Genomic DNA, 27,999 nt, shown 5'->3' on the forward strand with positions numbered 1-27,999 from the left:
CGTAGATGTGTTGTTGAATAATGATGTTTAATATGGATTGTACTCCCGTATGTTTGTGCTCATCTCCCAGTTGGAAAGTTTTAGGGCTAATACAACAAGTTTAAAAGAGTACCCATCCTCGTTTAGGTGCAGATGACCTGTTTAAAATAGAATTTACATCCCTCTTCCTGTAGCTCTTCAAATGAAGAGACATGCCTTCATCTTCTGTGCCTGGTGTTCCCCTGCCATTCATTACTTGTAGTGGTTAATGGAGTGCAACTGGCTTTTGTGCCCACTCATTAACTGTTAACAGTGAGGACCTCCTCAATTCAGTCAAGCAGAAACTAACCTGTGAGGAAGCAGAAAGATATTGCTTATATTTCAGAATAGGGATAATAATTAATGTATAATGTCCATATAAACAGTAATAAATGAAGAAAATATCAATACAGTGAAAATAACTTAATAGTAAGTCATTCCTTCTGATGATCAATTACATGGTTATGGACAGAAGTCAGATATTTAACACTTTAAAATTAGTTTATTGACAGCACCTTCAGGTTAAGAACTGTGTTTGTCATTTACTTACAAAGCAAGATTTCACCCAATTAAAAATGTGAACAATATATTATTTTGACTTACGATCATATTTTTTTGCCTTATTACAAATTGTATTTCAAACACAAGAAGTATTGGCGTTATACTTGACACCTTTATGACATACTGTACTTCTTCATTATCACATTTTCTGCTGGAAATTGGTAGAAAACAGTATGTAGTTGCAATATTTTTCCTCTCAAACATACAGTTCTGACTTGGGGGTATACATATCAGGGTTTCACCTGGTGAATAAGGTGAAATGTCTGATGTTTGCTGTGATCTGTTTTGTTTTGTTTTTTGCTTGGTGTTGCTGCAGTTATTAATCTTTTGTCAATGTCACTAAGTATAAAAAGAAATTCAGACATGATTTGATATTCCAAATAAACAAGCAAAACGGAAATTAAAGAAACATTTTAAATAGTCATACTGTATATTAAGAAAATATTGTAATATTTTACAATATTGTAATATTGTCATCTACAACAGAGTACTGTAGTCAATTAAAAACAGGCATAACTACAATTAATGCTGCTAACACTGTATTTAGTTTGAAATTTACCACCTGTTTTTAATGATCCCATTATGGAAAAAAAGCAAACATACTAATTTGTTTGATGGCTTATTGTTATGAATCTAACAATAATGAATAGTGTAATCTAATCAACTTCATTTCCTTGATATAAAAATTTAAACATTTGCTCAAAAGTTAAAATGCCATATTAATTAAGTGCTATGAAATGATTTAATTCATTCATTGAATGATCAATTAGATTCAGCTTTTAAACAGGATACCAGCATGGTTTTGCTGCAGTGGTTGTCATGGAAATAGTTATTTGATATGAGAAACAGTGCTGCTGACATATTTATATGTGTTGTGAGAAAAACTGAACACTGAAAAATTTAAGCTCTATGTACTGTACATATTAAGGATGATGTGAACCAACTTCAATCAAAGATTTCCCAGGAGTTGAAGAAGCTGGCAGATATTAATATAGTCTACTCTAAAGTCTATATCTGTAAACACATCAAAAATCAAACACGTACACTGTATTTAGACACTGAAATGGTTTAATCCCTATAGTTAATCTGTTTTTTTTTGTTTTGTTTTGATGTTCTGATACTCATAACAGCAGAAATGATAAATGTACTGAAAAGTCATGTGTGTGACTACCAGTAATCTGTCAAATTTGATTTTTCATGGCTTAGTGATTATACTTTAAGCTTTTTTTCTTTGTGTGGTCATTTGGGTTTGATAAATACTTTGCCTCCTAAATATTTTACATCAAGGCTTTTCCTCAAATGCATTTTTGTTTTACTAGTATTTTTTTATAAATGGATTTTGGATTACTAAGCGGATGCTCCCATTAAGAAAGCTTTGTGTATTGTTTACCGAATTAAATTTTGAAATATACATCCTAATATGTTCCAGCATAATACATTTCATTGTTGCAGCACACACTTTAAATGCAAGATGTAATTCCTTAACTGTACTGTATGTACCACCACATAGAAAAATGATTTCTAGCACAGGGCCCAGAACTACAATTTGTGCGTCAACCATTACTTTCAACAAGCACTTCATTGGTAATATTTGTTTGTAAATAATTAAGACATGTTAAGGTTTTGTGTGACAGCACATCTTTATTCAGGTACATAAACAGTGGCTATTAGTTACATTAGGGGTATATCCATGCCACTGACTCATGGGGTGCTGCTTCTACATGCTTTACTAATTGAGTAATTTATTTCTGACTTGCCTCACAAATAAAAGGTAGAGGTTTCAGGAAAATAGATCAGACTGATATGTAGCATGTTACATTATTATAACAGCTGTGTTGTTCAATTGTACTCTCTTCAGTAAGTTTATTTGTTCCAGTTATTTCCTATAACTACTGAGACAGTTGCCCTTTTTACTTAAAAAAGATGTACTGTAAAGCTGTACTCTATCATTATATCATGCAACCATGCAATCAGAACATCTGACAAAGTAATTCATGCATGGTTCACTTCATGGTTATGTGAAGTACATATAAAATAACAGATTTCTTTTTTTGCCATAAGAGATGAAAATAGGACACATTTACATTTCTGAATCATTTGTTGTATAGAAAAATAAATGTCATACATACCTGATACACAATCATGCAGTCCGATAACACTTTGATATGCATACAGTTTATCTAAAAGTCAGTGTAAAGAAAGACATTTTTATGTATCATATCTAAAGCCATATGTAACCAAGGGTTTTAGTGGCAAAAAAATATATTTTTCAAATAAAACAAGCCATTCATACTCAAATATAGTTCCAGTGTGAATGGGGTTATTAATATTCATAGCGCATCTGTTTTTAGTGGTCTCTTTGCTCTTGTGCAGTCTCTCACTTTAGAGTCCTTGAAGGCTATTTATAACCTGGTTTTAAATAAGTATATAATGCGATTCCTGGCCTTTTATGCACTCAGATTCAGTGCTGAGTTGTCTAAAACACAATAAGTTATTATACTGTATATAGAGATGGTAACATCCCAAATGATTAGTTACACAATACATGCTTTCAAGGACTCAGCAACTCTTTACCTGAAGTGATCTCATGGCTTTGAAGTTGGATCATTTAAAACCAAAGCAGGTTTGAAAAGCTCTACAAAATCCTGGGGAACGTGAGTATGAATAGTATTTTGTACTGTTGAAAATCCAAAACATTTATTAACTTGCTTTTTATTTTTATCTTTTTTTTTTCCAGGACTATACATTGACAATGTATTTCCAGCAAGCGTGGAGAGATAAACGGCTGTCGTATTCTGAGATTCCTCTAAATCTCACACTGGACAACAGGGTAGCAGATCAGCTCTGGGTCCCTGACACCTATTTCCTAAATGACAAAAAGTCATTTGTTCATGGTGTTACAGTTAAAAACCGAATGATACGTCTGCATCCAGATGGAACAGTGTTGTATGGCTTAAGGTAAAGTAATCTTTACTTAGTAGTTCTCTTTTTCATATAAAAAACGTATATGTTGATTGATAAATGTATATTATTATTTTTTAAAAGTAATAAAGAGCTATGTACGCATTAAGCCAACAATATTCCTATCACAGTCTTTGTGAATGTACATTTGTGTATTACTATAGGATGTAAAAAGTTATGAATTGAGCATATATAAAATCACTGTTCAGAATGTGGAAAGAACTTCTTGAGTGTTTATTTCAAACAGATAATAATACAACTCTATTGTGATGCGTCCATAGTGGTGCCTTGGTACTATAAGTTACTATTAGTTAATGGATCTTAGGAAGCAGAAATCAATCAACTGTATCTCAGAGAAGCATCTTAATATTGACTGATCTTTTTGAGGTGTTCCACAAGGCTCCTTTCTGGAGACCCCAGTTTATTTATTTAAACTGTGTTTGTCTTTATTTTGCTTGACAGCCTACTATAACGCAAATAAAAATCAGTAGCACTGTACCATGTATTCTTTGTGATATTGTTTCACAGATTATTCTTTTGTCTCCTTTTATCTCTCAGCCAATGTTTTCTCTGTCCAAACAGACTGATCTGATGCTTTCGTACACTCAGAATGATTTCAGTAGAGATAGTAGAAATATTTGTGTTTTGTGGAACTTTCAAACACGCTATATCCTGGGATTTTCTTTTTTTTCTTGTTAAGACAAGTTCACTTAGTGTAATTGTATATTAGAATGCTTATGTTTTATTCCACTACAGCAAAAAATAATTAGCCTATTGTTTCATACAATGCTTCATAAATTCTAAAAATATATAAAAACACAGAAATCATACTGTTACCAGGACCAGAGAGCTTACTGTTATAAGCGTATCTGGCTTTATAATAACCTTAATACTTCTCATTGGTTTAACTGACAACAGAGAATAAGTAATACTCTGGCAATTTAGCTACAGCTATGTATGTTTTATTAGAAAGGTAAAGAGACGGATACCTCAGCTAACATTTCAAATAAGGCTTTATCATTACAAATGTCATGTAGCATTCTAAGATTGTATGTTTCTCTGTCCTAAATGCAACAATTACTTTTTGATTCTGTTATATTTAGGAAAATGGAATCATTCTCATAAAAGTAATTCAGGTGGGTAGCTGCTTCAGCATGCGTAATCTGCAAAGGAACTAGTAATAGGTTTATTCCATGCTGAAAAGAGAAGAGAGAAAACACAACATTTCGGCTGTGAAGCCTTCTTCAGGTGTCAATGCCGGTGTCAGGTGTCAGGTGTCACTTTAATGTTCATAAAAGTGTTGAAATACCCACAAAAGGTGACATTAAAGCAGCTTGGACCAACTTTGTTTTTGGGAAACGTACACATTTTTTAAATCATTCTTCTAAGGTAGTATATAATTCTATTACAAGAATAGCATTCTAACAACTTGTATAAAGTTTATTTTCTTAAAACATCAGTGCAATATTATTCAGTTTATGATATTAAATATATTAACATGTCTTAATATTTCCATCAGTGTAGTAAGAATTGGATCATAAACATTCATAAATCATGAATTCATAAATGCACACATTGAAATAACCATTGTTATAGTCATCATCAAAGGCCTCTGTAGTATTTCAACACATTATATTCACTTAAACCTCATACAGTATTCATACAGATTTATGCCGTATTTACTCCACCTGTCTAGATTCTGCTGCTGCAAGGACTTGTATTTTATTACCTTTTCAACTGATTAGAAATATAGTAGTAGTTTAGACTTCTGGAATCAGTCAGCAGCCCTAGATACCAGAAGATTGGTTAAAACTGGGAGATTAATTAGTTAAATATACTTAGTTTGAATTAATTGAGGCACTGATGAAATTAAAATAAGCCACCCTGAGGACCTGAGTCATGTATTATTGATAGAAATTGAGTCATCTGTACTGGACTATTAAATTTAGAATAATAATGGAGGTAAGACCATGTTAATGCAATGCATTCGTAACCCACTAAGATAATTTCAAGTTGTCATCGTTATCTAGTGCTGGGGATGAGATAATTATAGTCACTTTAAAAAGAAACTGAAGTACTCTATTCGTCTAATCTGCTTTGCTTCTGGACATCATTGTACAGCCATCATATAAATAGTGCCTAGAGAAATATGTGGTAAAAGTGGAATTGTTCATTTAACATCTCTGTAATCTTTACTTACAGTGCCTTGCGAAAGTATTCGGCCCCCTTGAACGTTTCAACCTTTTGCCACATTTCAGGCTTCAAACATAAAGATATACATTTTTTATTTTATGTGAAGAATCACCAACAAGTGGGACACAATTGTGAAGTGGAACGAAATCTATTGGATTTTTGAAACTTTTTTAACTAATAAAAAAATGAAAAGTGGGGCGTGCAAAATTATTCGGCCCCCTTGCGTTAATACTTTGTAGAGCCACCTTTTGCTGCGATTACAGCTGCAAGTCGCTTGGGGTATGTCTCTATCAGTTTTGCACATCGAGAGACTGAAATTCTTGCCCATTCTTCCTTGCAAAACAGCTCGAGCTCAGTGAGGTTGGATGGAGAGCGTTTGTGAACAGCAGTTTTCAGCTCTTTCCACAGATTCTCGATTGGATTCAGGTCTGGACTTTGACTTGGCCATTCAAACACCTGGATACGTTTATTTGTGAACCATTCCTTTGTAGATTTTGCTGTATGTTTGGGATCATTGTCTTGTTGGAAGATAAATCTCCGTCCCAGTTTCAGGTCTTTTGCAGACTCCAACAGGTTTTCATCCAGAATGGTCCTGTATTTGGCTGCATCCATCTTCCCCTCAATTTTAACCATCTTCCCTGTCCCTGCTGAAGAAAAGCAGGCCCAAACCATGATGCTGCCACCACCATGTTTGACAGTGGGGATGGTGTGTTGAGGGTGATGAGCTGTGATGCTTTTACGCCAAACATATCGTTTTGCATTGTGGCCAAAAAGTTCGATTTTGGTTTCATCTGACCAGAGCACCTTCTTCCACATGTTTGGGGTGTCTCCCAGGTGGCTTGTGGCAAACTTTAGACGAGACTTTTTATGGATATCTTTGAGAAATGGCTTTCTTCTTGCCACTCTTCCATAAAGGCCAGATTTGTGCAGTGTAAGACTGATTGTTGTCCTATGGACAGACTCTCCCACCTCAGCTGTAGTTCTCTGCAGTTCATCCAGAGTGATCATGGGCCTCTTGGCTGCATCTCTGATCAGTCTTCTCCTTGTCTGAGCTGAAAGTTTAGAGGGACGGCCAGGTCTTGGTAGATTTGCAGTGGTCTGATACTCCTTCCATTTCAAGATGATCGCTTGCACAGTGCTCCTTGGGATGTTTGAAGCTTGGGAAATCTTTTTGTATCCAAATCCGGCTTTAAACTTCTCCACAACAGTATTACGGACCTGCCTGGTGTGTTCCTTGGTCTTCATGATGCTCTCTGCGCTTTCAACAGAACCTTGAGACTATCACAGAGCAGGTGCATTTATACAGAGACTTGATTACACACAGGTGGATTCTATTTATCACCATCAGTCATTTAGGACAACATTGGATCATTCAGAGATCCTCGCTGAACTTCTGGAGTGAGTTTGCTGCACTGAAAGTAAAGGGGCCGAATAATTTTGCACGCCCCACTTTTCATTTTTTTATTAGTTAAAAAAGTTTCAAAAATCCAATAGATTTCGTTCCACTTCACAATTGTGTCCCACTTGTTGGTGATTCTTCACATAAAATAAAAAAATTATATCTTTATGTTTGAAGCCTGAAATGTGGCAAAAGGTTGAAAAGTTCAAGGGGGCCGAATACTTTCGCAAGGCACTGTATATGGTGTAAATAAATCACCTTTGTTTTCTTTATAGAGTTGCATAGGAAGAGATGGGATGCATTAATGTAGATACTGCCAGCCTGTCTGGCAGTCCTTTTGACAGGAGATTTGTAGATGCTAATTCTATATAGACTCAACTGTGAAACTCAGCTAGACAGTATGCCTTTATCTGGAGGACTGACTGTACTATCATGGGTGCTCAAGATGAGTGTATACTTGTACATGAATTTGGGGTAAAGAGGGTGCAGAAGAGAGAGTACAGTACCTCTACATCTTGTGAAAGTAGATCAAACTTAATGATTGCCTCCTTTGTTAATGTCAGTAATCTATATTCTTTTTGCATGGTGCATCTGCTGAGCAAGCTGCAAGACTTATGGTGATGCAGAGACAGAGAAGTTTACAACAGGGAGCCCATCTGTCAGTTAGTGCACAACCTGGCTGACATGCTGAATCACAGAAATCTAATTAGATTCCTTTTACACTAAAACAGTCAGACGCAAGCCAAAATGTGGTTAATAATGTAAAGAATGATCTAAATAATTTTGTGTTTAGTGAAAAAAGATCCTTTTTCTGAATAACTAGAAGAAGAAGAAAAATGTTCTAAGGCAAAGTTTTGATGTGTAGGGAATTACTGTTATTGTCAAACAGCATTAATATTGTAATCCGTGTCATTTGTGACCTGTTAGTATCTGTGCCAAAGTTCTTCAATTATTTGTGTAACAAGCAACAGAAATCTAACAGAAAGCAAACTTTAGCTAAAAGAAACCTGTCTTTTTTATTATGATGATGCCATTGCAACTTTTTAAGTTAAACTTGGACAAGATTTTATGTAAGATATTTTGTCTTACTGTACAGTACATACTGTACACTGTACCTCCTTGCTCTGCATGTTCTACTGACTCCCCATGAAATTTGAAGCAGAAGTTAAGGGTCTCCTGCTCATGTGTAAAGCACTGAACAGTCTAGCTCCAGGTTATCTTAAGCACTTATTGCATGAGCAGTGTCCAGCTTTTAATCTGAGATGTGCTGATTCAGACCTTCTTACTCTGCCAAAGATCAGGCTCCATACAGGGTGAAAGAGTCTGTTTGGATGCAATTTGTGGAAGTCACTGCCCAAATCCATTAGAGTCTCTGAGACCATCAACATTTCTCTTTCTCGACATTTTTCTTCCCTCTTTAAACTTTATCTTTTCATGTGTATTTACTAGTAATTATGGTTTCACTGTATTATTCATTATTAGTTATTTGAGTTATGTTGTTGATCCTGCAGTTCCAACTGCATATATACAGTATGTACTTCTGTTAACCCAGGCTAATTTATGATGCTGATAAAAACATTAAGGAGATGTACTGTATTTGGGCATCTTTTTTAACTGGTGATTCCAGTAACTGTTTTAAATCATAGTTGAAACTGACTTGAATTATCTGAGTCTTGAAAAATATTTTGTTCTGAAAAGTGTTCCACGTGATTGTGAAAGTGAGAAATTATAATTACCTTTCACTAGTTACTTTATAATCCCTCGTTTTTCGTGTTCAATCTGAAAGGGAATAATTATGTAGTGTAAGTGTTATTTTAGTTTTTCCTTGATATGGTGGTGTAGGCTGCGTTAGGTGATAAAGTTTGTTTTGCCAAAAGCAGAAGCCTGTATCACACAAATGTAAAAGTTATCACATAAGCTTTAAACTGAAATCACACTATCATTACTTCCAAGAGCAATGCAACTGAAACTCTTGATGACCTTTTCTGATGAACTTTCATAGTTTTTCTAACCCTAACCTGGCAATATTCCAGACTCTCAACATTGTGCTCTCTAGTTTAGCATTAGCTGGAGTAGTAAACCAAGATATAAAAAGTGACAACAGGCTTTAAAATCTCACTGAATTTAAAATGAATATCTCAAGAAATGTATATCAATAATCTTATTTTTTCGTAGAGTATAACATGCTGTAGCTACTTGTATTTTTGTATGTACAGTATATCGTTTTTCATTATTTCTTTCATTTAGTATATGTCAAATTGTGTGTCTAGCCCAATGTAATAAATATGTATATGTTGTATTCAATTTCATAAAGCACACATATGTTTATGATAATTCATTGATATACTGGTGTTTTCTGTTTATTTTCTAGTGTAAAAAATAAAGGCTGAAAATAAGACAATATCAAAGTAATTTTAATATCAGCTTACTCTGATGCTCAGCATAAAATAAATCCTTGATTTGAAGGACTGTACTGTACATAACATCTACAGATAGACCATTCAACATTTTAAATGGTGGTACTTTTCATGCATGAGTAGACAAGCACATAGCAAGTCAAAAGATGAAATAAGTCATCGATTTGAGCAATTAGAACACCATGATGGCACAGTGAATAGTATTGCTCCCTTGCAGCAGAGTTTATAGTACATGTTTTCAATAAGTTTGTTGGGTTTTTAGTTTTTTTTTCCCCACAGTCCAAGATATCCAAGTAGATTATTTGGCTTATGGAATAACTTGCCGTGGTGTGAGTATGTCTTTATCTGTGTTTGCCCTGTGATAGACTGACAACCCTTCCAGGGGGTATCCCACCTTGCTCCTGTTGCTTGCTCGGATAGGCTCCAGCTCCAACTGTGACTGTGAATTGGATTAAGAGGTTCGTTTCAGCACCCATTCTACAGCTTTTAGATCGATCCTTGATTTTTGAATTTGAGGTTGATGCATTCGAGGTGGGACTAGGAGCGGTTTTGTCCCAATCCTCCTAAACTGTATCCATGTGCCTTCTTCTCCCATAAACCTTATTACGATGTGGGGGAAAGGGAACTACTGGCAGTGAAGATGGCTTTTGAAGAGTGGAGACATATCCTGGAAGGAGCCTCACACCCCTTCATGGGATTTTCACAAACACCTTCAATATCAGAGAACAGCCAAAAACCTTGTCAGGCACATTGGTCTCTCTTCTTTTTCAGATTTGAGTTTAACAATTCTTATCGACCTGGCAGTATGAATGGGAAGACTGAGTTCTCTGACAAGAATATTGGAGCCTCACAAGGAACCTAACCTACCTGCTACCATTAATCCTCCAGACTGTATCCTTGGTGCTATTCAGCTGGATGCTCCCACCTCAGCGTGACCCGAGGTTCTTAAATGGACCCATTCGTCTCACATGACTGGACACCCTGAAATCCTTCAGACCGCAGAACTCCTTCAGAGGTTCTTTTGGTGGCCTCCTCTCAGTAAGGACATGGAGAACTTTGTTGCCACCTGCTTTCAATGCAGGCATGCAAAGTTTTCTTTTCAGGCTCCGGCAGGTCACTTCCAACCTCTTCCGATTCCAGAGAGACCATGGCAGGCTATAGCCATCGACTTCATTATCAGCCTATGCCAATCACGGGGAAATTCTGTCATTTTAGCCATTGTTGATCCCTTTTCTAAGATAGCCCATTCGTTGTGCTTCCCAGACTCCCCTCGGCTCCTCAAATGGTAGACATTTTTACCCAAGAGGTATTTAGACTCCACAGGTTTCCTGATTCACCAATTTATTTCCAGGTTCTGCTAAGCTTTCTGTAATAAACTGTTCGGAATGAACAGTTTGAACACTGAAAATGTGAATTAAGACCTGGAAACTTACCTGTGGTGTCACGTCTCCTCCTTCTGGAATGACTGGGCCACCCATTTCCCATGTGCCGAATTTGCTGGAAATATCCTTTAGAACATGTCCACCAGTATGTCTCCTTCCCAGTGCCAGTATGGAAGACTACTAAGCACCTCTGCCTTAGAACAGAAACTAGCTCCTTGATACATCGGTCTCTTCAAAGTACTGGAAAGGGTTAGCATGGGTTCCTACAAGTTGGACCTTTTTGCAGCCCTAGGGAGTCATATATCTCCCACATTCCATATTTCCCTCCTCAAACCAGTGTTGATCTCCAGCAACTCCTCATGTATTCTGAGGAATTGAGACCCCAACGCTTCCTAGATTCATGAAGGGTCCAGAATAGCCTCCAGTATCTGGTCCACTGGAGTGAACGTGGAGCTGAGGAGAGAACACAGATTCCAACCCAAGATCTCTGCCCCCCCAGCATGATTAATGCCTTTCATATTCACCATCCTATGAAGTCCAGTCTGTCACCCGGAGATCATCTGTTGGGAAGGGGGCTCTGTGATGCCTGATCAAGCGCAGATGATTGGTCCTGTACACACACGCGGGACAGCACAACACTTGGAACACAAGTTAGAACACGCTTGGGAAGACTTTTACAGCGGGCAGCCAATTTAATTATTTAATATTAGTTCCATTTTTCTTTAAATTCCTCCTATGCCCTTCACTCATGGCTCTTTCATTAGCTGAGCTACTGTGAGTTTCCTACGCCAGTTTTTGTTTTCCTCTATGTTTTTCACTAACTTAATTATATTCAGTGCTTTCTTTGTTCTTTGCCACCACTGTTTTGCAGCCCCAAGGGTTTGGTTATTTTTGTGTCTTTCTTTTCTTTTTGGATTCCTTTTTTTTCTCTTTTGTTGTGGTGTTCCTTACCTCGCTGTTGTCTTGTGAGCTCTCAGTCAGACGCAGCTATTTTTCACCATGCGACATCATTACAATCTTTAATCACTATCAAGTGGATTGTGCTTATATAAAACCTGGAGTGAAATTTGCAGAACACTTTGACAGTGCTGACTAGCCTTTCCTCCAGCTTTTTCCCCAGTTCTCCTTTCCCCTCCTGGGTGACTGTGACCTTTGCCTCACTTCGCTGAAGCCTACTGTTTTGGAGGCTGTGTCCTTTTGGGACTGTGGGGTGAAATGTTCTGAGTGACCTTTTGTTCTGTGGCTGAGCACACCAAAACGTTGCAAGAAAACTATGAACTTCATAATATTTCATTTTCAGCTACACTTCAGTAGCAAGTGTAAGTGCTTTTCAGCAGCTAACAATATAGGAGTTTAAGCATGTCCGTCTAGCAGCCAGAGCAAGGCATCAGAGTTACACCTGAAATTAACTGCCAGGAACAATCTCTGCATACAAATGTTCGGAAATAAAGTGTGATTATGTAAGGAGAGATTCAGTTTTGAAGTTCACATAAGGCAAAATGAATGCGTTACAAACCTATGAAGCTTTTTCTCCTTCCGTTAAGAATGTGTGTTCAACGCAGTGGCCTTCCACTGAACTCCTCAGTCACCTTCTTATTGACATGGAAAGGTCAGGTAGTGCAGTTGTTGGCAATTTGCTCCATCGTTAAACACTTTGAAGTCAAAAGTCATATCACCTGCAGCTGATATAGCATCACGAAATGAATAGTGACAAACAGAAAAACGGAGCATAAAATGTGAGCATGCTTCTAAATAGACTTCTGAGGCTAAAAGTACTTCCTCTCCTCTGAGATTATATTGCCTGCAGTATATTATTTAAAAAAAACACTCTGCATTTTTTCATTCTGACTTTACTGGCAATCTGATTATATCAGAACCTACTCAAACTTTAACTAAGATTTCAGTGATTTGCAATTTGCACACCTTGCTAAATCATCAGGACATAGTTCTTTAATTCAATCGGATTATATTACCACTGTAGATATCTTCAATCTATAATTAGACACGGTAATTCTCCTGTTGAATCACTGACAACAGGTCAGCTCTGGGCAGAGGAAGCAGTTGAAAGTGGAGAGCAGAAGTCAAAGAAATGCCTGTTTTCTCCAGGGCTGTTTATTCATTTTCTGTAATGGTCTGTCACCCTGGGGTTTTCTTGGAACGACACTAGTTCCAAGTTCACATTCATTTAAGCATGAGTATAGCTCTTCCTTTCTATAGGTAGTTGGCCTTGATCAAAGTGTCCAGGACTTAACACCACTTAATCACTCTTATTTTCACTCCTAAAATTTCACATTTATATTTTTCTGTGCAGTCATGATTCATTCTTATAAATATAAATTCCTTTTTTTTCAAACATCTTCTATTACTAATGTCTCAGGAATCAATTTACTGACTCATCCAGAGGACTGAAGGCAATTGTTTAACAGTCTGGAACTTACACACGCTGATGGAAAAGAAAACAATTTAGCTGCACCAGGTTATAACATTCTTAACCCAAGAACCCAGAGCTTACCACGGTTAAGGCCTGGATAACTTCATATCATATTTTTCTTGCAGAAGCTGAAAATGCAATAAGCTGTTATAGGAATTGCACAGCAATCATTAAAACTGGCAGCTCTAACAATGGTTTGTTGTGCACGATGAATTAAAATAAAAAAGCATTCAACTTCAGCAATGGTATTATCATGGTCACAAATAAAGTCTTTGCAATACTTCTGTTTTTAAAGCTACATAAACAGCATGTTGGCATGGTTTGGACAGATGCTTCCCAGCTCCAAGGTTTGATTCTGGGCCCTGGTGTCTGTCTGAGTGAACGTATTCCCCATGATCATGTGGATTTTCTTGGAGCGCTCCACTTTACTGTCACTGTTCCAGGGACATGCTGTCCAGGTTTGACTGAAGTCTGAACTGTGTCCATGTGATGGAAGTAGTGTCCTATCTAGGGAGAAAGCCCTCATGTGCGCTCAATATCACCTTGCACCCTGTTCTTCCAGTATAGTCTGTGGCCTGCCATAATCCTCGGTTGGAAACTCTTAAAACTTGATGTTGGTTAAATATTTGGAGGAACAGGCCTGTTAATTAGTTTAATGCCTAGAAAAAATAACACAAACAAGAATCTCTGTCTTTGGCAATAGGCTATAAAGAGAGAAATTTGAATTGAAGAAAAACTGACTTGGGGAAGGGCTTAAAATTCATTAAGGGAACATCAAAATAAGTGGATGGGAAACAAGAAATGTTTTGTTCTTTTTTATCTGAAGTACAGGATTAAAAATCGAACATATATTATACTGTACAGTATTACGGATTATAAACAGATGTATTTTGAATCTAACGTGATTCAATTTTGTAAAGAGTTATTAGGGAATTTATTGAATTCCATAAACCATTAAAAGCACTGGAACTCAACAGAAAGTTCCAGTATACAAAAATCTAAAAGTCAGATATGCTTTTTTATTGTCTGCAAAACAGACAATACCCAATTCAAGTGCTAATCGAATGTGCGTAACTTTGCTGTGCTCAAACTGGAGAAAATAAACTATACTTTCTGTTACATTAAAGGTGTCAGACACTCACACTGCTGAAGACTAGGTAAGGTACTGTAAATGATGACTGACAAACGTCACAAGTCCTTTGTGGGATGCCTGGTTGTCACTAACACTCTCTGAGCCAGCAGAGTTCTGCGAACTGTTGATCATCTGGTGAACATCTGGCTTCAGCAGATGCTTCCCTGCTTCATAAGCTCCTTGGTACCCGTAGGCACATCTCCAGATTTCAATCTTGAGGTTGTAAAGTACAGTACTATAATGACAGAAGCTAAACAAACCATAGCTGCAGTGTGGAGTATTGGTTAAGGATCGTTACAGATCCTAAGTCTTTTCAGGACTTGGAACTAAAAACGCTATCTGCTCAGATGCTCAGTGTGGTGTACGTAATGTTGAATTAAGGTAATTAGGGTTAGGGTTTGGGTTTGGGTTTGGGTTCAATCAGATTTCTGCAGTAAAATACCCTGTTGCATAAATAGATACTCTCCCAGTAGTCTTTGTTTTTTTTTTCAATTATCTGGTTACTTCATCATCATAATAATAGTAATTATTTTTATCATTATTATTATTATTATTATTATTATTATAATTATACATACTGTTCAGGGGTGTTTCAGTAGTGTACACTCACTATTATCTGCTCATCTGCTCTTCCCATCTGATGGAGGAAGGCAGCTGTTGATGTCATACTGGCAGCCAGATTTGTATAATATATTCTCTTTTCTAGCATGACAATCACATGTAGGACATGGCAAACATCTGTTTAAAAATATTGTCTGCATTGTGTACTTTCTTTTGTTTCTAAGTTCAGTTTTAGCCTTCGTCTTGTTAGTAAAGCATTTTAAAATCTTGCTTTAAAATTATATGAACACATCTTTTATTTGATCCCATTTCATAATTATTATATCCAATAAACATATTATGTTACATACAATGTATGCAATAAAAGTTTAATAAATGCAGCATTTAAATAGAAGTAAATATCCAATCAACTTAAAAAAAACATGACGTTTGCTGATTTTACTTAGCTATGTCATGATGCCTTGTCTGTGAAGACCAAAAACTTTTTCGTGTAGAGCCTATAAATCTTTGTGAAACTTCACTATGTCTGGGGCCTACTCTGGAGTAATTTAAGCATCAGTAGACAATGAGATTGTCATTTGGAATAAAGGTACACTGTCCCCTATGGGAGGATTCAATGAGCCTCAGATGAACTAGTGAAATAGTTTGAAAAGTCTGGAAAAACATGTTTTGGCAGTAAAACTCCTTTAGCACATACATCCCCTTTAAAAAACCTTTGGATAAAAAATAGCAATGCAAATTCAAGCAATTATTAACTCATTGTGTGATACAAACGAGTGTGATATTGTGGACTTCTTTGGAGATTATTGTGAAGTGTTTGGGATCCCTCTTGTAATGAAAGAGTATATTAGTTTGCTACTGCTGTCATCTGGCTTTTAAAAATACATGAAGACATTTGTTTTCTCTTTAATGGGATTTTTTACTAATACAAAAGTAATAGGTTACATTGTGCACGGTTCTTCTAAATAAAATTAAAGAGTGGTACTAGTGGAGATGAAGAGACAGATATTTCTAAAGGCATGGCTAAATGTACATCATGCTGCTTAAATGTGGTCAGATATGATTTACCGTAAATGTATTTTACAACAGCACATTTAAGCTGCCCATTATTTACATATAAATCAGATTAAATAGTGTCAGTTTTCACATTCAGTTATTCATGTTTTATGTTGTTTATGTATAGAGAAACAGCTGTCTCTACCTTAAGGCAAGAGTCATCATTGAGGAATCTTAAAGCATACTACCTGTGGTGGAGGAGGGCTGGGGCCAGAGCCTATTAGAATATTATGCATAAAGACTGCACTTAAATTCTGCAGTTTGTTAAAGAAATACTAAATGAAAAAGGTCACTATTGAAAATAGAAGGATTCTGTCACATGTTTATTGAAGTAAAAGAAGAAAACTGTCTTTTTACTTTCTGACAGATACATTGCTGGTGAAAAGTATTCTGTACTGGATTTTTTTTTTTGTCATATGGAATTTTTGTCACTGATCTACACAAATTACTCAATAATGTCAAAGCATTAGGAATTACATTAGGAAAACACCGAAAGTCTTGATTTAATAAATAACCCCAAATTGAGCCCAAGTGCATCAAAGTTTTTTGTGAGATCACTCTAAAACCTGAACAGAGTCCATCTATGACCAGTTTAACTGGTTGACATATCTTCACAAGAAATTACAGCTGTCAGTATAAAATGTCTCAGATATGGATATCAGAGCAGAAACTCTACCGTCTAGACCAAAACTCTGCCCTTACATACAGTACATAGCTGTTTTGACCGTGATAATATTGTGTTAGTCAGGGCTGTCTCAAGGGGAAGGCAGGGCCCAGGGCGGGATTGGTGTCACAGGGGTGGGGGGGTTCTTGTTGTGTAGTGATGATGGCGGGGAGCAACATTGAGGTGATGAAATAGCTACCTGACTGGCCTGCACAAATAGGCATACAGAAACTAACTGAACTCCTAATCGCCGTTGTTGATAATGCTATCGGTACCTTCAGGTGTCTCGATGCTAAGGTCCTCACCCATGTCCGTTTCTTCTTCGCTCCTGGTTTTTACCACAAACGTTTCCAAAGACCCTTTAAGTGCCATATTTGCATCCTGCCTCTTCTGCTACCTTTTTCTTTACTCACACCCACTGTAGTATTTTCGGAAAAAAATTCCAAGCTAGTTAAGTTACGCCACAATAGCTTTTAGCTGGCAACTGCTGGCCTATGATGTATTTAATGCAGAACAGGCCTCCAGTTCTGAATAAAGCATCTTCTCTCCCAGTAACTTTAGATTTCATCTTGAGTTAAAAGAGTTTTGTGTGTTTTAAAACTATTTAAACATGTTTTTATATTTTTATGCATGTGTGAAGCGGGATTGGGGGTGGCTGGCGTGCCCCCCTCCCCTTCTGAGACGGCTCTGGTGATAGTATTGTGAGGCAGCATAAATAAGAGAAGGGGTATAAAAACATACTGTATACTGTATCAGTTTTCACTGGATAGAGATAGAGGGAACAGGCAAACCCTTGAGGAGAACCTGCTTCACTCAACTAAAGTCACTGTAGACTGAGGCAAAAGCTTCACGTTCCAACAAAACAATGACTCTAGGCATAGATGGAGTGGCATCAGAACAAAAAAGTGAATGTACCTGAGTGACCAAGCCAAAGTCCAGCCTTCAATCCCATTGAGGATCTGTGGAAAGACCTGTAGAAATTGCAGTTCAACATTGCTCACCGTCATTAACTTAAGAGAACTGGAGAAAATCTGTAAGGAAGGGGAGAAAATCCCCAAATCGTGATGTGCAAAGCTGCTACAGATGCACCAAAGAAGACTTAAAGCTTTTGAAATTGCTGTAAAAGGTGCTTCTATAAAGTATTGACTAGGGTGTGAATATTTAAAAAATACAAGATTTCTGTTCTTCATAAAACATTCTTGCCCCTTTAAAATTGTCTGTATGTTGTGTCAATCAAGGAAAAATTTATTTATGTATTAAGAATTCTGGTCATAACAGAATAGTACAGTAGTTTCAGTTATTGGGGGGAATGAATAAGGTACTGTAGGTCTACAGCTAATGTGTTTTATTTGTTCAATTAGCAAGCATCTGTGCAATCTCTTTGACTGTGATTATTCTCACTTCAAAAAGTGGACAACTAATTCTACTTTCTTTGAATGCTGTAATTTTTGCACATGACAAAATTATAGGCTTCTCTCTTAGTTAAGGAGGAAAACAAGTTACTGTAACAAGATATTGGAACAAAATTGCTGCCTGTTGTTCTTTTTGTTTCAATCTTTCAAGAAAAATATAAACAGCAACACCCTCCACCCCACGCATACATACACAATTTTTGAAGTGCCTCAGTAAGCACAGTCCAAGAAGGGTTATGCTAATTAAATACGTAACGATGCAAATGGTGATCTTTATGCGAGCTTCACCATTTCTGATGATTCTCTCTGAACAGCACAGAATGAGGTTTTATCAAGGTTGTGTGAAGTTGGCCCATGCTACAGAAGCACTATATTCAAAATGTAAAAGTGACAGCATTGCACCAGTCTAGTGATGACGCACAAGTGAGATAACTCACTTTACGGTAAATGGAGTTCAAATACAGTTACATACAGTATGCTTCACTTTAATTTCACACCATTTAGGAATTCTTCCCAGCTGAACTGTTTCACTTCTAGAACAACTGTGATTGTCTCTTAGGTAAATATTTTTTTAAATCATGGACTGTTTTACAGAAATGATACGGTTTAATTGGTTTAATTGCTTAAAATGTGCAGGTGCTAACATTTAATTGAGCTAAAGTTTGGGAGAAAGACTCCTGCTTGAGGGTATACATTTAAAACTTTAAGTCTGACTTTCCTATCATCCTTTGCTCAAATACCAATTCCACTGCTGCAACTAGTGTAGCCGTCCTTTGGCCCACTGGCCAGGTTGGTGGCACTCAAGCCAAGTAGGTAGAAGTCAAATCATACTTTAATTCATGTTTTTAGAACATGCTTTTGAGCGTATGTTTCTCTGCCTCCTATAAAAGAAGCATACTGGGTCTAGCAAAACCTGAAGTGACCATTTTTTTTAAACAAAGCCGTGAGACTTACCCAGTGATGTACTGTAAGGCTTCTATAAATACATGGATAGTGTTATTTTTATTCTGCTTTCTTGCCCTAATTTCTCACCTCCCCCTGTAACATTATGCTGATTGAATTCTGAAGTAGTGAGAGCTCTGGGTAGCTGGTGTAGGGACAGTGATTTATAGAAGGAATAAACGAGGACAAGGATTTGATTTGATTTTTTTAATCCAAATCACTCACTGTGTCCACAAATGCAGAATTATGCAAAGCTTAGTAAACTGTTAAAGCTGTTATTTTTATTTATCAGACTTTGGATTTTGGAAGCATTTTGTATTTAATGTATTTTCCAATGCTGTTTTTTTTTATTTTGTACTATATAATTAGTTTTTATATCATCTAATTAATTAGTACACCACAGAAAATGCAATGCAGTACACAAAAAATGATTCGAGGTGAATACTTAAGACATTTAATGGAGTTTGTAACAGAAGTTCAGGAGGAAGCTTAAATCTAATCTTGCACACTTCTGCTTGCTTATGTAAATAAGTCTTTCACCCAGAACTCCTGCATAACCCTATTGCATTCCCCCACCCCCTCTACACCCTTGTAGCAGCTCCCTGGCTCAATCTTCAGAATAGTGAGGGGGGCTTGGGCAGTCTTATCCTCACAGCTAGGCTGCCAATCCGTCAGCTAGAGGAGTAACACTAAATACTCTCTACAGTACTATGTTTTGCCCTTCTATCACATTCAATAGGATTCATTAGGAAAAAATAGCCTACGGCTCATTAAAATTATTCTTATTCATTATCTTCACACTCTTCTGGGTTTTTGTTGAATCTCTGTTCTTCATGTTTTTAGTATGAAAAAGAAAATAAAAAGAGTGGCACAATGAATTCATACTCAATTTGATACAGGACATCTTCTGTATTTGAAAAGAATCAAAAAAATTCTTCTCAAATACAGTAAACAAATGATTGCACAAACTCCATTAAACAAATATGACAGCGTAGAACAGCAGATTCTCGTTAAGGATGATTAATGTTATAAAAAAGAAAATTAATGTTATAATGTAATTGGAGGTAAAATATATTAAGTACATACATTGTTCCCTATTGTTTCAGAATAACTACAACAGCAGCCTGCATGATGGATCTCCGAAGGTACCCTTTGGATGAGCAGAACTGTACGTTGGAGATAGAAAGCTGTGAGTATTCTGAATCACACAGTTACAACACAAAAAAGGCTGTATTTTAATTTTAGAGTACTTATGTTAGTAAAGTTTCTTTTGTAAAAATGGAGAAAATAACATGTAGAATCACACACTGAACTGGTAATTTTAGCTAAATGTCGAAGACCTACAGTTACACTGATCTGCTTTTAAAAAATTAACATGCTCTTACATTCCTTAATAACGAAGATGTTTGAAAATACTGTATAAGCTAAATGCATGTTATCAGTTTTGCTACAATTATTCAAGAAGGCATTCAAAACAAATGTATCTATAGTATCTCTTGAACAACATACTTAAAGCCTTGTAGCAACTGAGTAAGAGTGGAGAAAACAGATTTGTTTTTCAAAGGAACAGGCTGCTGCAGTAGCCTTCTGCAGTAAAGCAAGAAATAATTTTCTGCGTTGTTTGTCAAATAGAATGGAATTAAAATGGACTGAAGCTACTGTGAAAACCTTCAGTAGGAATCAAAATACCAAAGTGGCTTTATCTTTGCACTAAACCAAATAAAAATTCTTTGCCTCAAAGGAATTCCCTGCTATTATCTGAAAATTCAAACTGTATCCCAGTAATTCTTGAAAGAAATCAGCATTGCCATATGTATCCTGGTAAAGTGCTTCTATAGTCCAAATATTTTGTTCTGTGTTTGTTCTCTGGTCAGATGCAACAGAGTGCATTCTCTTTGCTACAGAAAGCAAAGAGCATCAGTTTCTCCAGCAGTTCTTTCAAAAGTTTACAATTTAAATTTAGAGTTGATTATATACATTATGAATGGGAAACAATCAATAGCTATAGATCATGGATCTCCCCTAAATTTGCAACATGCAGAATCAAAGACAATAAATAGCGTTATGCTTTGACTGCACCCACTGTACTGTAGGTGAATTACTGAATGCCATTTCTAAATCAAAAACCCTTGTTTGTTCCAATACTGAATGTCACAATAAGCCATGCCGGCACGGCCTACACAAAATTTAAAAATGAAAGAACAAACTATTTCTTAAGATCTTGAGTTGTTATTTGCCTTTCCTCACGTATACTGCAGGTATAGACCTGTTTTTTTCTGAGCAACTGTATAGATTTTAAAATGCAGACCAAGAGTGTGTTTGGATATGTACATGCTAGGGGAAATGGTAATCAGGGGACATTGATAGCTGAGAAAAAAAAACTCAGGCAATTCCCTTTGTTGCAAACTGAAAAAAGTGTCTCACAATTTACATTATTTTGACATCTGGTGCTGCTTTCCAGTAATTAAAACCATCATATTGTGTTGTAATTGGCATTGTGCTTGTCATAAGCATAATGAAGAGATCTCTGTTTCTTTAATATACTATGGGGATTTTGAATGATCTTTACAAATATAGCCACATACTGTATAAAGCAATACCAGTTAATAGTTAACAGTTCATACACAAAATTGTACAGGTGTTGCCTTTTAGGACTTAGCTACCCCAGATACTGTCTTTAAATTTCAGTAAGGACTCTACTATTGTAAGAAAAAAGCTCAGTGCCCTCACAGGAACAATTTCCTCTGGCAAGACTGTACGATTTGCATAATAAAAAATTAATTGGAAGGTCTCTTTCTTCACAAATAATTATAACACTGAAACATATTCTAGATGCACAGAGATTTTACTTTTTTTTTCTTCAACTTCAATTCAGTGAAGAAGGATGTTTATAAATAATGGTGTAAAAGAACAAAGATCATGAAAAGTTAACTCATTTTCTTCTTAAACACAGAAATTGTTATCTGATTTGATAGCTGATTTGTTGTTTATTTCTGCAACTTCTGTCTAATGCAAAATTTTAATGAGAAAACCCATGAGGCTTTTGCTGTTTATCTCTGTCTCCAACGTCATCATGAAGCTGTGATTTGAAGCTGAAGTGGCTGTGTTTTTCAAAAGCTTTTTTTGTCATTTTAATGCGGACGTTTTTGCCTGTTTTTTTGTTAAATTTCACAGCTGCACTGGATACACTTGCAAAGATCTAAATAAACCCATGTCTTCAATTAATGTAGTTATAGCACCGACAATGGCAGCATCCTCAAACCAAAGTGTAAGAATTACTGTTGAAGTTACTTGTGTTGTGTCTTTTAGCAATTTTGTTGTTTCCCAAAGGCTGTCAGGGCTCATTGCAATTTTTTAATTGGGATAATCCCTTAAATTGCAAAAATAAGTGTGCCCCCTTTAATATAGTAGAATGGCATAGAGGACCTACAAATGTGCCCCATATTATAAAGCACCTGCACTCTATTTGATATAGCCTGAACTATAAATCTGTATAACCTGGGCTGAGGCAAGACCAACCTTTGTACAAAAGTCTTCCCAAACTGACTTGTCGGTAACCTGTTTATCCTCACTGAATTCTTCCATAAACCTAATGTTAGGGTATGGGGGAGTTGTACTGTGCTTCACCTTTCTTGCCATAACAGTAGGGGAAAGTGAACCATGTTTTTTCGTCTTTAAACCTATGGAAGGATAAACACACCTGCCTTTTCCCTTTAAAGCCCTAAGGAAAATTTAACATTTTCTCTCACCTAACTGAAACCTTGTCGGACTTCAAGACTAGCCGATGAGACACCTAATTTCCGTGTTTTGACCTTCTTATAGAGAGAAAAGCCTGAACATAGCCTGTCTCTCTGCTTCATACTCTCATGTTCATGTTTCTGCTCTTTGGCTGGTCTCTGAGCTGCATATCCACAGCTCTGAGACATACAATAGCTGCTCCATTGCAATAGGAATACAAGAAATGGCACAAGCAAAAGAAAGCCTTTTAACCCATTGTGTTGGTTTGATATGGTAGTAGCTTATCAGTCTCAGATAAGCTTGTTCACCTAGGTGTCTTGTTTTGGTACTCAAGGTATATTTTTTAAGATAATGTAACTCCCTGTAAGAAGGTTATAGGATCTGGAGTGTCAGTTAAAGGGTTAAGGTACCAGAGGGCACTAGTGAGGCACTTTGTTAAGATCGCATACTCACAAGACTATTAGAGAGCTGCCCACCTGCATAAAGGTTCAGTAGGGAAACAGTCGAAGTCGACTAAATGAGAGTCACACTCTCACTGGCAGGTTTGGCAGCAAGATACAGAGCCTCATGGGTAAGACTCCAAGGGTCGGTTTATGGGGTCTTAGACTCCATTGTCATGGTGACAGTGAGAGACCAGGTCTCGAAGGTAACATTTTAACCCTGACGGGCAAATTTTGGCACAGTCCTGGAGGAGATTGAACAATGTTACAATGCCTGTTCTAAGGAGGGGCTGTCTGAGCAAAAGAACAATGGCTAATAGTGACATATCTGTCCATGTCTGCTCCGGTTGAGTGAGACATGTCTCATGTGAGACACTCATTTGGTAGTTGAAGGTCAGTTAATCCCAAGGTTAAGAGTGAGGTGTCTAGAAGTTGGGGACTCCTAGACACAGACAGTTATAGTTGTTGAGAGCAGGGAAGCTAATAAGAGTTGTAGTTTTGGTCATTTCTGTGCAGCTCAACAGTTAACAAAGATGTTAGAGAAACAAGACTGGCCAGAAAGAGGTATTACCCAATACTGCTCATGACTTAAACAAGAACAAGGTTAAGAAGGTATGCAGTCACAGACTGATTAAACATCAAAACACTGTTAAAAACAACAATCCTGGTATCGCATAAGTGAGGTAAAAAAGGGGGTTAAATGTAGCAGATTTCCTTCACATTAGACTACCACCCAGGGAGATCTGTTACACGGCCACAGCAGAACCTCCAAGCTGGTACTTAAGAAGAAAAAAATAACAGGTATCTTTTCAAGTAGTTTTATGCTGACCTCAAAATTTTTGTGTATATATTTGACTTGATTATGTATAATTGCTAGAATTCAGGAGATCACATGACTGTTTTTAATGCAAAAGTATCATAGTCGTGATCATGTGCCATTACCAATGCTTTCTTCAGAGGTAAAAGAAATAAAAACCTTTGCCTTTTCATTTTAAAATAATTTTGCTTGTCCTTTGAAAACATAAAAAATTTAGGGAATGTGAAAGGTTTCAGTTGACATGCACTGTAGTGCTACAAAATGTAATTAAGTGGTTCTGCTCAGGTGTCTGTCAATTTAGCAAATGGAGTGTAAATCACATTGTTTTCTTCATTTCACATATTTTCTCTGTAATTATGAAAATTAATTGCAATACATTTTCTTTCTGTAATTTGTAAAGGGTCACCGCATTACAAACAGGGTAGAAACATTGCAAAATACATCATAAACCAACACTTTATAAATCATAATAAGTCCCAAAAACAAAATAAAAAATTGATAAACATTTAAGTGCAGCCATGGTTTATGAGGCATAAAACATATTAAGTAGGCATAAAATAAGTCAAAGAGATATGCAACAACTGGACTTTATGATTTATTGCCAACAATGTAAATAATTACAAATGTGCATTTAAAGGCCAGTTAATGCTTATAACCACAAAACTGACAACCACAGTTTTATTTCAAAATTACTGGTGCATAAAACTGCTTCCTTTCTACTCATATGAAATTATTTTCTCAGTGCTTGACTGGTTTTCTGAGTAAATAAAGCATGGTTGTCCCCAGAAGTGATCATTTACTGGGAGAATAAATACATGTCTCCAGAGGGCACTTCACATGTACCTTTTTCTGAAATGACTCAGGTTCGCAGCTGAAGGAAAAACAAAAGAATACACAGATTTTGGGGCAGCTAGATGCCATTTTTTTTCTAATCACATTTACTAAGCAAATGTAGGTGTATATTAAATCAAAGCACAAGAAAAAATATATATACAGTAAGTTATCTGTATTATATACATTGTGGTATTATATGTATATATAGAGTGTATTCTATGGGTTGGTATATATATATATGGCATTTCAGTAATATCAATAATATACCCCCATACAAAAGTGCATTTGTCTCATCTTATTTAAGTTTTCACATTTCCGCAGTGAAATATTTTTTAGGCTTCAACCACAGCTACAACGGTAAGGGCTGAAATTGTCATGAATGATAGAAGGGGCACAGATTTCATGTGCTGGTTCCTTCTGTTCTACCTGTCTAATTATCCAATGCAAAGGTTTTTCAATTCTGTGATGTTTAATGGTATAGGGACTTTACTGTATATGTTAATACAGATCCCATCAGCTAGTGTCCCCACAATGGGAATATTTTCTCCAGTATCTAAAATGCCAAGGTAGCATTTTTACTTCATGTGAGAATGATTGAACTTGATAAGTACTGTACTGTATATACAGTAGTTACTTAAATTTGTATTATTTATGAAATACCTTCTGCTATATACAGTACATGTCTGACCAATAGAGATAGAATATGGAAATTAACTACCAAACAATTGTAGTTATGTAGGAATTATAGGAAATACATAATAATAAATATTAACTGCTCTGTTTTTTTAATCCCTACTCTTGGATTTCTAGACTGAAATATCTCACAACTGTTTTCCCTCATCTTACAGTGTAGTGACTCCAATTGATTGTGGCCAGTTGATGGACTGAGTATTAGATAAGATGAAAACACTTCTCAAATTTCCATGCTGCTCCATCTGCTCAATGGGAGGCACAAGTACATTACCTACTGTAGCTATTGTGTAAGATAGGCTGCGAAGGTGACCACTTACACCACTGGCTGGTTGCTCAGCTATGACTTATTAAGGACAGAAATTAGTATTTTTCTCTTCTCTACGGTTTTCAAAGCCTGCTTATCCCATTTGTAAAGTGGTGACTAAAATTGTGTACAGTACTCCAGATCCAGTCTAACTGGCGGTGATCAGAATGCACAGTAGCTATACAATGATCAGTATAAAGTAGGTATTTTTAAATGTTTCTGATGCATAGCAATCTGTGACATGTTAAGCTGGTTGACCAATATTTATCTGATTCAGTTTGCTCCTTTTTATACTGCATATTGATACTATAATGAAAATATTCCTATCTCTTGCCAGTGTTTATTTTGTACGATTTCTTTCCAGGCATTCAAAATACCTTGTTTCATTTTTAAAGAGGAGGATAAGTACACCAACTATTATTCTTACTTATTATGTATTATGCTTTATGTGTGCTATATCAGGATGTACTATACTGTATATCATGCCCATCCTTTACCTTGTTGAGTCATTTGGTTTCCTGACAGTACAGTAAGTTACCTCTTGAGACAGCTTTTTAGTGCTATATGCACATGAAAAGCCAGTGGGATGAGTAAAACGTTAAATTTAGCATGACAGTATAAATGCCAAGATGCTAATCAAATGTAACAACATCAGGATCAGAAACAAAATGTGCCATTAAGGTTCTCAGTTGTTTTCCCTGATACAATTAAGGATAATAATCCTTTTTTGCCTTCAAGAAGTAAAGACAGCTATTTTTCATAAGTCATTCTTCAATGACTTACAGGTACTGTATGTGTCACTTGGCACTTAACAGCTGTCCAGTCTAACCAATAAATACCACATTTAATATGAAAACAGTATTTAATAGGTCAAAGAAAAAAGAAATGAAAATAAAATGGGCCCTATTTTGCGTAATCTGAATATAAAGTATAGATGATATATTCATAATTGCAAAATTACTTAAATTATGTTTCATATAGGTTTACTTGCTTAAATATTAGGTTCTTTATAAGCATGGCTTTAATTATATCATTCTTGCCTTGGGTTTATAATTAACACAGGTTTCAAAAGTAAGAGAAGATGAACCTACACTGTATCCAGCTGTATTGGTACAGTAGGTGGTAAGACAGAATGCTACTGCCTTTCTTATCTTGATTTCTTAGGTTCTTTATAAGCATGGCTTTAATTATATCATTCTTGCCTTGGGTTTATAATTAACACAGGTTTCAAAAGTAAGAGAAGATGAACCTACACTGTATCCAGCTGTATTGGTACAGTAGGTGGTAAGACAGAATGCTACTGCCTTTCTTATCTTGATTTGATTTCAGACTCTTCGTTTTAGTGAATCCTGCCTGAGCACAGGTCACCAATGTTAGATTCAGCTGCATATGAATTCAATGAAGGCAGATCCTCATTGTCTCTGAAGCAGAGGTGCCCATTCCTGATGCTGGAGGGCCAATATATAGGCAGATTTTCAGTCCAGCTCAACTTTTAATTACCTAAATGCTTGATTACAACAAATTAGCAGCTGCTCTGAACTCTTCAGGTCTTGGTGCCTTAAAAAGGCATTGTAAACCTGCAGAAACAACAATCCTCCAAGACCAGGTTTGTCTGGGTTCTGGATAGGGTTCTGGATCTTCAGTGTACTTGTAAGTAGAAAAGTTTATGTCCTTTGCCTGGCATAGACTTTGAAAGTTCAGTGTGAAACATTCTTGTACACAGTATTTTCATTTTCTATCCATTTGCTAACTGCTATACAGTGTCATGGAGAAGCTAGAGTCTATCTCAGCAAGCAACGGGTGCAAGGCAGGGTACACCCAGTACGGGATACCAGTCCATCACAGGGCAAACACAAACACGCACACACTCACACCAGGGCAAATTTTTCTAGAAGCCAATTAACTTACCAGTATGCTTTTGGACTGTGGGAAGAAACCAAAGCACTCGGAGGAGACATGAACACAGGGGGGAGATCATACAAACTCCATGCAGAGCGCTGCCTAGGAATTGAACCCAGGCCCTCAGACTGCAAGGCAGCAATGC

General features: G+C 36.5%; 1 protein-coding gene and 1 long non-coding RNA gene across 7 annotated transcripts in view; one reads left to right on the forward strand and one right to left on the reverse strand.

The window, feature by feature from the left end:
• Positions 1-27,999, forward strand: part of LOC102694607 (gamma-aminobutyric acid type A receptor subunit beta2) — an 88,911-nt gene that overhangs the window by 33,710 nt on the left and 27,202 nt on the right. For all 4 annotated transcript variants that reach the window (XM_069195966.1, XM_069195967.1, XM_069195965.1 and 1 more), the window contains 2 exons: positions 3,317-3,537; positions 20,236-20,318. In XM_069195966.1, the coding sequence (XP_069052067.1) occupies positions 3,317-3,537; positions 20,236-20,318 (304 nt within the window). The remainder of the gene's footprint in view (positions 1-3,316; positions 3,538-20,235; positions 20,319-27,999) is intronic.
• LOC107077648 (uncharacterized) lies at positions 17-27,995 on the reverse strand. 3 transcript variants are annotated; one of them, XR_011191159.1, is made up of 5 exons: positions 27,864-27,995; positions 12,448-12,613; positions 10,983-12,134; positions 10,417-10,730; positions 17-328 (listed from the first exon to the last, which is right to left on the reverse strand). It is a non-coding gene; the product is annotated as an uncharacterized lncRNA (long non-coding RNA). The 3 variants fall into 3 exon arrangements; XR_011191160.1 differs by lacking the exon at positions 17-328 and adding an exon at positions 9,492-9,988; XR_001478650.2 differs by lacking the exon at positions 17-328 and having other exon boundaries at positions 9,492-10,730.

This window comes from Lepisosteus oculatus, chromosome 11 (genome assembly GCF_040954835.1).
Source record: "Lepisosteus oculatus isolate fLepOcu1 chromosome 11, fLepOcu1.hap2, whole genome shotgun sequence".
Classification (NCBI taxonomy): domain Eukaryota; kingdom Metazoa; phylum Chordata; class Actinopteri; order Semionotiformes; family Lepisosteidae; genus Lepisosteus; species Lepisosteus oculatus.